We start from the raw sequence: 12,323 nt of genomic DNA, 5'->3' as shown, positions 1-12,323 counted from the left end.
TGAAAATTAGATATACAAGGAACAAACCACAAATGCACAATCACACTGGGAGATTTTAACATGTCACTCAGAAGTTGATCTGACCTAGACTCACAAAACAAAAAAGCTTAGAGTAATAATTTAAAACATTGATTTAATAAAGAACCTAGTCCGCGGGGCCCCTGGGTGGCTCAGTCGGTTGGGCGTCCGACTTTGGCTCAGGTCATGATCTCGCGGTCCGTGAGTTCGAGCCCCGCGTCGGGCTCTGTGCTGACAGCTCAGAGCCTGGAGCCTGCTTCAGATTCTGTGTCTCCCTCTCTCTCTGCCCCTAACCCACTCTCATTCTGTCTCTGTCTCTCTCAAAAAAGAGACGTTTAACAAACATTAAAAAAAAATTTTTTTTAAAAGAACCTAATCCCCAAACAGTCAAGAACTTACAATCTTTATGAGTACCTACGGAACAATCACATATACCACACATACCACAAAGACAATCTCCAAGAAGGAAAAACCCCATACACCACATATTTTTATCACAATATAATAAAACTAGGTATTAGCAACAATAACAAAAGTTTCCATTTGGAAACTAAACTTTTATGTCAAATTACTTTTGGGTTAAAGAGAAAATAGGGGCACCTGGTTAAATGTCCAATTCTTGATTTCAGCTAAGGTCATGATCTCACAGTTCATGAGCACAAGCCCCACACTGGGCTATCTACTGAGTGTGAAGCTTGCTTGGGATTCTCTCCCTCTCTCTGCCCCCCTCTCTCTCAAAAATAAATAAATAAACATTTTTTAAAATGTAAAAAAAACATTAAAACTAATGACAATAAGAGCACTACATATCAAAACCTATGGAATATGGCCAAAGCCATAACCAGAGAAAAATATGTAGCATTTATTTGAAAATAAATGAATAATCATTCAAATTACTAGAAGTTAGAAAAAAATTAGAAAAGGCATCCAAACTATTAAAAGTTTAAAAGAAGTTAGAAAAAAGGAAAAATGTAAAGAAATGGAATACGGTTAAAGAAAATAAATGAAAAAGAAAAATAATAAAACTAAAAAGTGGTTCTTTGAAAACAAGTAATATAACAAACCACTAGCGAGTCTGGTTAAGAAAACACATGCATTTAAAAATGAGAAAAGAGCATATATAGAGATTTCAAAGAGATACAGAGAATTGTCTTACAGTTTTTATCAATAAATATAAAAATCTAAATGAAATGGGTGATTTTTCAGGGAAAACATAAATTACCAAGTGACTCAAGAGAAAGTAGAAAATCTAAATAGATCAATAACTATAAGAGATATTTGAAAAAGAAGTCAACGATCATCTTCCTAAACTGTACCAATCTCAATTATGGGAAATTTCTACTAAATATTCAAGAAATTATGTTAGTTAAGCATAATAAAAAATGGAGAGCTTCCCATAACCTCAAAACACAGCCCTGGTTATGTTCCCAGGAATAACTGAACCCTGATACTTAAATCAGATTAGAACAGGATCTCACTACCCCAAATAAAAACACTACAGGAAAAATCACTAGTGAATACAGATAATATAAATGAATATTAGCAAAGTGAATTCAGCAAAGTATGAAAAGAACACTGTAATGCAACAAACTGGGGGTTAACTACAAATAAAAAGATGACTCATTTCAGAACCTAACAATATAATTAACAAAATTAATGGATTAAAGGAAAAATCAGTAAGTTCATTTCCATGTCTGAAATGAATACAAACATCCATTTTTGGTTAAAAGGAGAGAAAAAAAACCAATTAGCAAACTAGAAATTTAAAAAAAAAAAATTTCTTTAACCTCACCAAAGGCAAATACTAGAAACCTACAGCAAAGATCACAAGTAATGATAAAGGGTAAATATATTAATGAAACAGAATACAGTCTTGAATAAGAGTTGGCAAACCTTTTCTGTAAAAAGTCAAACAGTAAATATTTTAGGTTATGGAGGCCTTCAGGTCTGTCACAACTACTCAACTTTGCTCTTTTAATATGAAAGCAGCCAGGGGCGCCTGGGTGGCTCAGTGGGTTAAGCGTCCGACTTCAGCTCAGGTCACGATCTCGCGGTCCGTGAGTTCGAGCCCCGCGTCGGGCTCTAGGCTGATGGCTCAGAGCCTGGAGCCTGCTTCCGATTCTGTGTTTCCCTCTCTCTCTGCCCCTCCCCCGTTCATGCTCTGTCTCTCTCTGTCTCAAAAATAACTAAATGTTAAAAAAAAAATTAAAAAAAAAATATGAAAGCAGCCAAAGACAACATGCAAATGAATCGGCATGGCTGTGTTCCAATAAAACTTTATTAACAAAGAAAGATAGCAGGCCAAATTTGGCCCATACAGTGTAGTTTGTAACCCCTAGTCTAGAGAATTTAGAAAAAGACCCATTTAAATGAGGATTAAGATATGACAGAGATAGGACTTGAAATCAGTGAGGTAAAAAATGGCTTATTTAATAAATGGTGGTGGGAGAATTAGAAATCCATTAGGAAGGAAAAGTAAAAATCTTCATACTAGTCATAAAAATATATTCTAAATCTATAAATATTTGAAACATAAAGAATAAATCTGTGAATATATCAGAAAAATACAGAATGTACTAGAAATTATAGAAATATAGAAAAATAATTTTGGCATAGGAGAAACTCCTAAGCAAGAAAAAAAAAAAAATCCCAGAAAGCAATAAAAAAATATTGTCAAACCTGATAAGACAAAAATGAAACTCTTTAAAAAAAAAAGGTAGACAAAAGACATGGAAAAAATATTTGGAATGTAAGAACAAAATATATAAAGAGCTCCAAAGAATCGATGATAATAATAATAATAATAATAATAATAATAATAATAAAACTGAAATCCACAGAGGTATAATTAGAGATGACAAATGATGGGGCGCCTGGGTGGCTCAGTCGGTTAAGCGTCCGACTTCGGCTCAGGTCATGATCTCACGGCCCGTGAGTTCGAGCCCCGCGTCGGGCTCTGTGCTGACAGCTCAGAGCCTGCAGCCTGTTTCAGATTTTGTGTCTCCCTCTCTCTCTGCCCCTCCCCCGTTCATGCTCTGTCTCTCTCTGTCTCAAAAATAAATAAATGTTAAAAAAATTAAAAAAAAAAAAAAAAAAAAAAAAAAAAAAAAAAAAGAAATGACAAATGAGGGGAGCCTGAGTGGCTGAGTGAGGTAAGTGTCTGACTCTTGATTTAAGCTCAGGCCATGATCTCACAGTGGTGAAATTGAGCCCTGCATTGGGCTCCATGTTGCTGGGTGTGGAGCCTGCTTAGGATTCTCTCTTTTCCTCTCTCTGCCCCTCCCCTGCTTGCATGCTCTCTCTCTCAAAAGTATATAAATAAATAAACAAAATACATACATACATACATACATACATAGAAATAACAAATGAATTTGGCAAGGTCACGGAATACAAACTCAATATACAGAGAGCAACTGTGTTTCTATATATTAGCAATAAACCAATTATATTTCTATACACTAGCAATAAACAATCCAAAACTAAAATTAAGAAACCAAATCTATTCACGTCATTGAAAAGAATAAAAAAATTAGGAATAAATTTAATAAGATCAGAGCAAGACACACACATTTAAAACCTCAAAATATTGCTGGGAGAAATTAAAGAACATCTAAATAAATGGAGAGACATTCCAGGTTCCTGGGTTGGAAGACTCAATATTAAGAAGATAGTAATTCTCCATAATTTTATCTATATTTTTCACACAGTACCTACCAAATTCCAGCAGACCTTGTTGCAGAAATTGGCAAGCTGATGCTAAATTTAAATAGAAATGCAAAGGACCCAGAATAGCCAAAACTCTCTTGAAAAAGCGTAATAAAATCTGAGAACTTATATCTTCCAATTTCAAAACTTACTACAAAGCTATAGTAATCAAAACAGTGTGGTACCAGCATTAGGCTAGACATATAGATCAAGAACAGAATGGAGAGTCCATAAATAAATCCTTACAGTTACGGTTAATTGATTTTCAACAAAAATGCCAAGCACAGAACACACAGTTCTGGATCGCTGACTAACAGAATGTGAACAGAAATGAATCTGCTTTAACCAGAGGCTTTAAAAAGCATTGCGTCTATTTGCTCCCTCAAGCTGCAAAAACTTGAGAGGCATGCCCATTATATATAATATATACAATATAACCTAAAAAAAAAAAAAAGCTGACTAATAAATGTTACAAGAAAAAGATTCTAAAAGATGCACATCAACTTGAATTATGTTTGCCTCTGTTGGAGGACAGTGTTGTTGAGAGAAAGAACTTCATATATTTTCTAATTTCTTGAATTTTTATAAGTCTATAACTAAAAACATCTATTTAACTTAAAAATGAAAAAGACATGTGCTAGAAGTAGAAGTATCTGGATTAGTATGGTAGGATAAATTTTTCTTCCTTTCTCCAGTTTCCAAGTTTTCTGTGATGTTTTAGTATGTGTTATTTTTTACAGTTTGAAAAACCAAAAAAGCTAAGCCTCTAACATCAATGTAATGTAGATACCATGCTGATGACAACCTGAAAGTGTCAACAATCTTATTGAAAGATTGATGCCAACAATCTTATTTAGCCATTATAATGACACTGAAATGTTAAGTATTTAATCAGTCCCATTTCACAGTCAAGGAAAACAGGGTTAGATTACTTCCACTAAAGGACACACATGGTAAGCAGTGAATCAGAAAACAGTCTTTTGGACTCTAAATCTCCAAATCCTGAGTGCTGTGACAATGTGATCAAAACACTGTGATCAAAAAAGAAAAGAGGTAGTGATAGTTCTGTTTGGAGAAAAGAGGAGAGGATTGGTTCACAAAGTATTTGCTTGTATGAACCACCTTAATGGCTTCCTGTATGAAAAATGGATATGATGGCCTTCATCTTGTAGTGAAATTTTTTGTCACCAAATCCCTAGAGACATCTAATTTGAAAATAACCATTTGTTACTTTTTATTATCATTTATGACAACTAAAATACATCATGACTCAAAACATACAAATATGTTGCTATAAGCAGTTATATTAGTATCATTTAATAAGATGCTTTCTGATTAGAAAAGGCATAGTTTTGAAAACAGATACATACTCCAGGGACTACGGAAAATATAAGTGCACCCAAATTTGTTCACTGTTAGGTTCAAATGCAAAAGGCTAAGCTTCATCCCTTTTAGTAATTAAAAATGAAAGAAACTAAATGTTCTTAAAAGTCATAAAACAAACATTTGGTCTGAAAAAGAATCAGCATACCTGGGAACATTATTGTTTGAGTCTTCACTTTCATTTGCCAGACCACCAAACAAATAGCATTTGTTACCATATAAAGAGAAGCTATGTCCAAGCCGGGGACAAGGAGGTAAACCAGAAGAAGGGGGGTGGGGTTTCACTTTTTTCCATAACCAACGACTTGCCTAAAAAAGAGCATAAATACAATCAGGCAAAATCAGGAAAACATTCCTATATTGTCAATAGTATAACATCATACCAATACATTTTAATCGAAATCCAATTAGAAGGCTCCAATAAGCTATCCTGGGGACAAATGACAAGTAAGCAGATAACTTCTGGAACTAAAATAAACACTGCAATAGAAATTCAGTCTACTCTTCCATATTCACAGCTTTTCTCAACAGCAACCTAATAGTAAACATGATAATAACTCAAACGCTAACAGTTTCAAAATATTTTCCAAATGAAAAATTAAATATATATAGCTTTAAGAGTAAATGTAATTTGGGGCGCCTGGGTGGCTCAGTCGGTTGGGTGTCCGACTTTGGCTCAGGTCATGATCTCATGGTCCATGAGTTCAAGCCCCACGTCGGGCTCTGGGCTGATGGCTCAAAGCCTGGAGCCTGCTTCCAATTCTGTGTCTCCCTCTCTCTCTGCCCCTCCCCCATTCATGCTCTGTCTCTCTCTGTCCCAAAAATAAATAAACGTTAAAAAAAAATTTAAAAAAAAAGATTAAATGTAATTTATACATTCTTACTTTCTGAAATTAGATAATACATAGTATATATTTCAACCTTTAAGTATGCATAAAGGTCAACAAACCAAACTCCAAAACTTATACTCTGGCCATGGATGCTCTATTTACCTAAAATGATTTGCTCATAAATAGGTATAATTCACCCACATCTGTCAATTACCAGATGCCCTCATGATAATAGCCCTGTGAACACATGCACAGTTTGGGAATAAAAGTCAATTAAGGGCTGTCAGAGAGGGCTCTGAGTGCAGTTTAGGAGAATCAAACATAAAAGGACATAAGAAACTGTCATGTGTGTGTGTGTGTGTGTGCGCGCGCGCGTGTGCGTCTGTGAGCATGTGCACATATACTGCCAGGGGGAAAAAGTGATTATTAGTGTAATGGTAACAATTTCTATAACTGAGCAGAGGTTTTCAAAATATGGTCTGGGGACCAGCAGCAGCACAGGGGAAGTTGGTAAGAATTCAAGGGGGGAGGCCTCACATCAGACAATACTGATTCAGAAGCTCTGGGAGCAGGGCCCAGCAATCTGTGTTTTCACAAGCCCTCCAGATGCTTCTGTTGCTGCTAAAATCCAAGAACTATGACACTAAGATACAAAAACCCAAACATGTAACATGTACAATTGATGCTAAGTAACAGATATCTTTATGTTACAAATGTTACACTGAGTATTAAAAAAAAAAAGACTCACGTTAGAAACTTTGGCTCTTTAGTGAAGTGGAAACATTTTCTTTGAAGCTCTAAAATGTGAAGTTCACACTATCTCAAATACATTAATGAAATATTTCACAATCTTTCAAAGAATGAAGAGCAAGATCATTATTAAAGCTGCAGATTGAGATAAATTTTAAATACACTTACTTGCAACTCATACAACTCATTGCTGTATCTTCCATATTCAACCATTCCCCCGAACACTAATATTCTGGTACCATCACAGACAAATCCGTGGGCAGCGCAACCTGGAGGGATGTCTCCTCTAACCGCTGGTAGGAACCACTGATTTGTAACTAGTTGCCAAAATAAAATTAAGACCAATTATGATACACTGTTGTCACAAACTATGAGTGTGTACTTTATATGTATCTTCTAGATCAGTGGCTCTTAACTGGGGATGACTCTGCCCCCAGGAGAACAACATAACTTGGCGGTTGCCTTACTGGAGAGGGAGAGGAGAGATGCTTACTGGCCACTAGTGGGTAGAGCCCAGAGACGCTGCCAAACATCTTACAAGGTCCGTGCAAGCTCTTCCAACAACTAATTCCTCTGGTTCAAAACGGCCACATGCTGCCGTTGGAGAAACCCTGATCGATGTCATTAATTCTTCCCCAAACCTTGCTTGGTATCATCATCTCCATTCTACCGGTGAAAATCTATTTAAGTTTGGTGACTTTAGCGCTGATCCTGGGGACCCGGCAGAGCAAAATTCAAACCAGGTCTCACCTTCCAAAGCCAGGATTTCTACACTACCCCAAACTGTCAAATAACTTTTTAACTAAATAGTGGAGTGCTGGGGGGGGGGGGGCGGGGGGAGGGTGAAAAAATAAAATAAAATGTCCCCTATCGCCTACGCCACTACTGTATTCAGCACTATGACTAAGTTATTTGGTCCGAGTCGCTGATCGTGACATAGACCCCCAATTCAGCAATCAGCCTCACACCGAGGAAACAGCTCCTGCGCGACAGCGGGCGCGTTTCCACGGCGGGGAAAACGGAACGCCGCCCTCCTATCTATCCCCGGGGCCCTCGGCCAAGGGGCACTGGTGAGTCGCAGCGGCGCTCCAGCTGACAGTCGCCTTCCGGAGCGCTGCACAGCTGAACTTGAGCAAGCACGCCCCACTGTGGGAGCCGGGCGCCCGGCTCAGCCACCGGCCGCTCCCCCGCCAGCGCGCAGGGGGACCAGCGGGGCAAAAACCCCGACCGCCACCGGCCAGATGCGGGGCAGTATTCGCGGGGAGCGTACCAGAACGCCTCTCGCTTTCCCTGCTCGCCCCCCGCCCCGCCCCGCCTCTCTCCCTCCTAAGGAAAGACCGCAGGCAACGACGAGAAGGGCCCGGCGCAGCTTCGGTTTGGAGTTGGTTTTGGTTTTTGACAGGGGAGGGATCTCGGACCCCCGGAGTGGGCGAGACTCCGGGAAGAGGCCCCGGCGGGTGAAAACGGCCTCCCTCTCTCTCTCTGTCTGTCTCTCTCGCCTACGTCCGCCAGCAGGGCTGGGGCGCGGGGGGGTGGGGGGGGTGGGGAGGAGGTCCCGGACCGCCTGCCTGAGGGCCGGCGCGCCCCGCTCAGGGCCCGGTTCCGCCCCGCGGGGCCCCGGGAAAACGGAGCTGCCGCCCGGGACGCTGAGGACCCCGGACCCGCCCGGCCGAGCCGCGCTCCCCGCAGCCCGCCCGAGGAGGCAGTGACCCGGCGGTGACAGCTGTCAGGGCCGCGGCCGCCGCCTCGCCTCCCCTCCCCCTCCGCGGCTCCCACAGGCGGGGCCGTAGAGTTGCCGCCGCGCCTACCCGTGTTGTAGACGTGCAGCTCGTCCGCGATGCCCTCGTTGCCCCCTCCAAAGATGATCATCAGCTCCCGGATAGCCACGGCCCGGTGTCCGTGCCGGGCGCGGGGGACCGGCCCCGTGAAGGAGGAAACCCGCCTCCAGTTGAGGAGGCTGGGAGCCGCCATCTTCCCAACCCCCGCCCCTCTGCCCACAATGCACCGCGCCCGCTCCGGCGCCTCCGCTCCCGGGGGAGGGCGGGGACCCGCCTCCAGCTGTGCGCCGGGGGCGGGGGGGGGTGTCACGTGACCGCGGGCGCCCGGGGCCAGGCTGGAGGCCCGCGGGGCGCGGAGGGGTCCCGGCCGGGGGGCCCCGCCCTCGCCTCCGGGCTACGTGTCCCGGCCGAGCCCCTTTGGCAACGGGCCTCCGGCTGGAAAGACCTTTCCTCCCGACCGAGTCTCCCGCCCCCAGCCCTCGCACAGGGCCCCCTCCCCTCCCCTCCCCCCCGTTTTGTATAGCGGGAGAAAGTACAGCGTTTGCCTTTACGGCCACTTTAATTGAGCATCTACGATGCCCGGGCGAGTCAGGCTCGGAACAGTTAGCGCGACGGGCAGGAAAGCTCGCGTAGAGGTTCGAAGTGCCGCGAGCGCGGGGAGCCGAGAGGAACGTCTGCCTGCGCCGGCGGGTGGCGCCGGGCGTCGAGGATGCCCGCGAACGCCGGAGGAGGCGCGCAGCCTGCCCCGCGAGCGAGCGGCGGTCCCTGAGCCCCCCCCCCCCCCGCCCCGAGGGAAGGTCGGAGCCGAGCCTGCACCGACGAATCAGGCACTTGAGCGTTTGGCGGCTGTACCCATGCCGAGAAGTTTAGGAACAGCGAGCCGCGGAAGGCTGGTTTGCTTCAGCAGGTGGGAGACTGTAGGTTCCTGTTTTATTGCTGGATAACGTGTGAGGGTCTTCCGTTGCCAAACGCAGTCCTAATTGCCTTGCGTGTGTGAACTCACGGTTCTCCCAACGATCCAGTGCAGTGGGTACTGCTGTCTCCCTTTTCGTGGATGGGGATTTGCGGCACAGAGAAGTAAAGCAGTTGTCCCCGGACACACAGCAGAAGCGGATTGGGAGCGGGATTCAAACGCAGGGCTTCTGACTCCAGAGCCCTTTTCCCTAACCACTATACAATAAACTGCCTTTGCTCACATTCATATATAATCCTAATAAGGCTGAGACGCTTTATTGCCCGGTCCTATAATGAATCACACTCAAAGAGATACAAGTCCAGAAAAACACAAAAAATATTATTGAAAGCAGTTTAAATCTCTACCTCACACTCTCGAGAAGGTACCAAAGGGGGCTACACACAACATCAGGCAGATTTCCTAAAATTCCTTTTTCCTCATCTCTTGTTTTCAAGTTCTCTCCTATGCCTGTATCATCCCCCTCTCCCCCAACTCCCTCGATCCTAAGCAGGCCTCTCCACCTTTTCATCTATCTAAACTTTCTTTTGAGAAGTGATTCTCTACCGTTTTAAAAAGGAATTCTCACTATTCTTTCAGCTGCTGCTTCTCAAGTTCTTCCTCTCACTTTTTTATTATCCCGATTTTGCAAGATGGTCAAAGAGAATTTGGGAAAGGAGGGGGAAGATGGCTGGAAACAAGGAAAGGAGCTTATGAATATTTATGTATTAATATTTTTCTCTGCCACAGAGAAACTCATAACATAAACTCTTAAATGTTTGTGCTATAAAGTATGCCTCTGAAACAATACTGGGAAAGTTGGGACAAAGCAGTGAGCTTTCACAGAACTTAAAATATTTAAAGAACTGTACCTTATTCTGAGAGTTGAGGGTTAACATGTCCTAACTTAAGAATGATGCTGTAAGTAGATGGTAGTGGTGTGTGTGTGTGTGTGTGTGTGTGTGTGTGTGTGTGTGTTTAATGCCTTTATAGCAAAAGACTAGTGACAAAATTGAAAGTTGTAAACCCAAGTTGTGTGTATGTTTAATGACTTTAGAGCAAAAGACTAAGGACAAAATTGAAAGTTGTGAACCCACGTATTTATGATATGTGGAAGACCGAACATTCCTGAATTGGGAGAAAGATGAAGGCAAAATATTCAGAGAAGAGATTGTAAGTCATAACTGGTTGTGTAGATAAGGAAGTGCAGGACAATGGAGGAACTGTGTATTCGATTCCTAGAACTGCTGTGACAAAATACCACAAACTGTGTGACTTGAAACAACAGAAATTTGTTGTGTTGCAGCTCTGTGTTGCTGCTGTGTTGCAGCTCTTGTTTGCAGGCTACAAGCCCCAAATCAACGTGTCAGCAGGGCCCTCCGAAAACTGGAGGGGAGAATGCTTCCATGCCTCTTTCTGGCTCCTGGCGGTGGCCATTGATCCTAGACATTTCCTGGCTTGTAGCTGCATCTTCAGTCTCTGCCTTCATCATCACATGGTGGTGTTCCTGTGTGTCTGTGTCTCTTCTCTGCTTATAAGTTCACAGTCGCATCCTAATGACCTCATCTTAATTTGATTACAACTGCAAATAAGGTCACATTCACGTGTATTGGGCATTAGGATTTCCACATATCTTTTTGGGGAACACAATTCAATCCATGATAAGGCATGTCATCCAATAGGAATAATATTTGACCACAGCAGCTTTGACTCAACTCTGCCTAGTGAGGAGTTTAGTATAGGTCTCTGATTCTCGAGAAAGCTACCTTCAATCTTTGAAACTGCAGGAATGGAAGTTACCGCCTAGAAGGAGAGTGAGGCAGAATAGCATCCCAAAGAAGCCAACCTTTCAAGAGGTAAAGACAAAAAAGGAGGCACTCGTGAAGGAAATGGAGAATGAGGAGCCAGAGAGGTCAAAAGGGAACCGGGTGAGGGTGATGTCAAAAAAGCCACAGGTGAAGGGGGTTTCACAGAGGCGGAAGTGGTTATCAAAGCCAAAAGCCATAGAGAGGTCAGATAAGAAAAAGACAAACAAGGGTCTTGTTGGATTTGCAAATTAAGAGGTTATCAGTGGCCTAGATTAACACACCCAGTGGAATGGGAGAAGGAAAGCCACAGAAGATCAAAGTGAGTAACAGGGAGGTGCAGATAAGGTGTATAGTCTATTTTTTACAGAGCCTCGCCCATGAAAGGAAAGAAAATACAGTGGCTGCAGGGAGAAATGGATACATGGCAAGCTGTTACTATTTTGCATGGATGAGACGAGCATGTCTGAGGGCGCCAGAAGGATGCAGTTGAAAAGGAGAGCCTGTAGGAGCAATAGAGATGTCTTAATCAGTTTGGGCTGCTGGGGCTGACTCAGTCAGTAGAGCATGTGACTCTTGGTCTCGGGGTTGTGGGTTTGAGCCCCACATTACATGTAGAGATTACTTGTAATCTTGGAAGTCCAAGATCAGAATGCCGGCACAGTCAGGTTCTGGGGAGAGCCCTCTGGCAGGTTGCAGACTGCTGACTTCTCGCTGTATCTTTATATGATAGAAGGGGGTGGGGTAGCTCTCTGGAGTCCACCCTCATGACCTACACACCAAAATACCAAAGGCCCCGCCTCCTAGTTTCATCACCTTGGGGGTGAGGATTTCCACCTATGAATTTGGGGAGGTGGGCACAAATATTCATAGCAAGAGAATATGTCACTTGGAAATGTTTTCTGTTGCAAGTAGCAGAATATTCAACACGGAGGCTAAATGATAAGGCTGTTCATTATCTTGCACAAGAAATCTGGGGTAGGCGGGTCCAGGATTAGTTCAGTAGTTCAATAGTGTCACCGTTCTGGTTAGTGGCTCTGAATTTTTCTTGGCCTTGCCTTTGTGGTCATCAGAAGGTTGTTGCAGCTCTGGGCATTAT

The 12,323-nt window shown here is 43.0% G+C and overlaps 1 protein-coding gene across 4 annotated transcripts in view; it reads right to left on the bottom strand.

Moving 5' to 3' along the window:
• The window catches only part of HCFC2 (host cell factor C2), a 47,929-nt gene extending 39,252 nt beyond the window's left edge, over positions 1–8,677 (bottom strand). For all 4 annotated transcript variants that reach the window (XM_047865327.1, XM_047865325.1, XM_047865326.1 and 1 more), the window contains exons 1-3: positions 8,498–8,677; positions 6,858–7,006; positions 5,258–5,418 (exon numbers count right to left, since the gene is read on the bottom strand). In XM_047865327.1, the coding sequence (XP_047721283.1) occupies positions 5,258–5,418; positions 6,858–7,006; positions 8,498–8,660 (473 nt within the window). In that variant the 5' untranslated portion in view covers positions 8,661–8,677. The remainder of the gene's footprint in view (positions 1–5,257; positions 5,419–6,857; positions 7,007–8,497) is intronic.
• Between the last annotated feature and the right edge of the window lie 3,646 nt (positions 8,678–12,323).

The sequence above is a fragment of the Prionailurus viverrinus genome, chromosome B4 (assembly GCF_022837055.1).
Source record: "Prionailurus viverrinus isolate Anna chromosome B4, UM_Priviv_1.0, whole genome shotgun sequence".
NCBI classification, from domain to species: domain Eukaryota; kingdom Metazoa; phylum Chordata; class Mammalia; order Carnivora; family Felidae; genus Prionailurus; species Prionailurus viverrinus.
The sequence above is the reverse complement of the archived record's forward strand: the minus strand, read 5'-3'. Positions and strand labels throughout refer to the sequence as shown.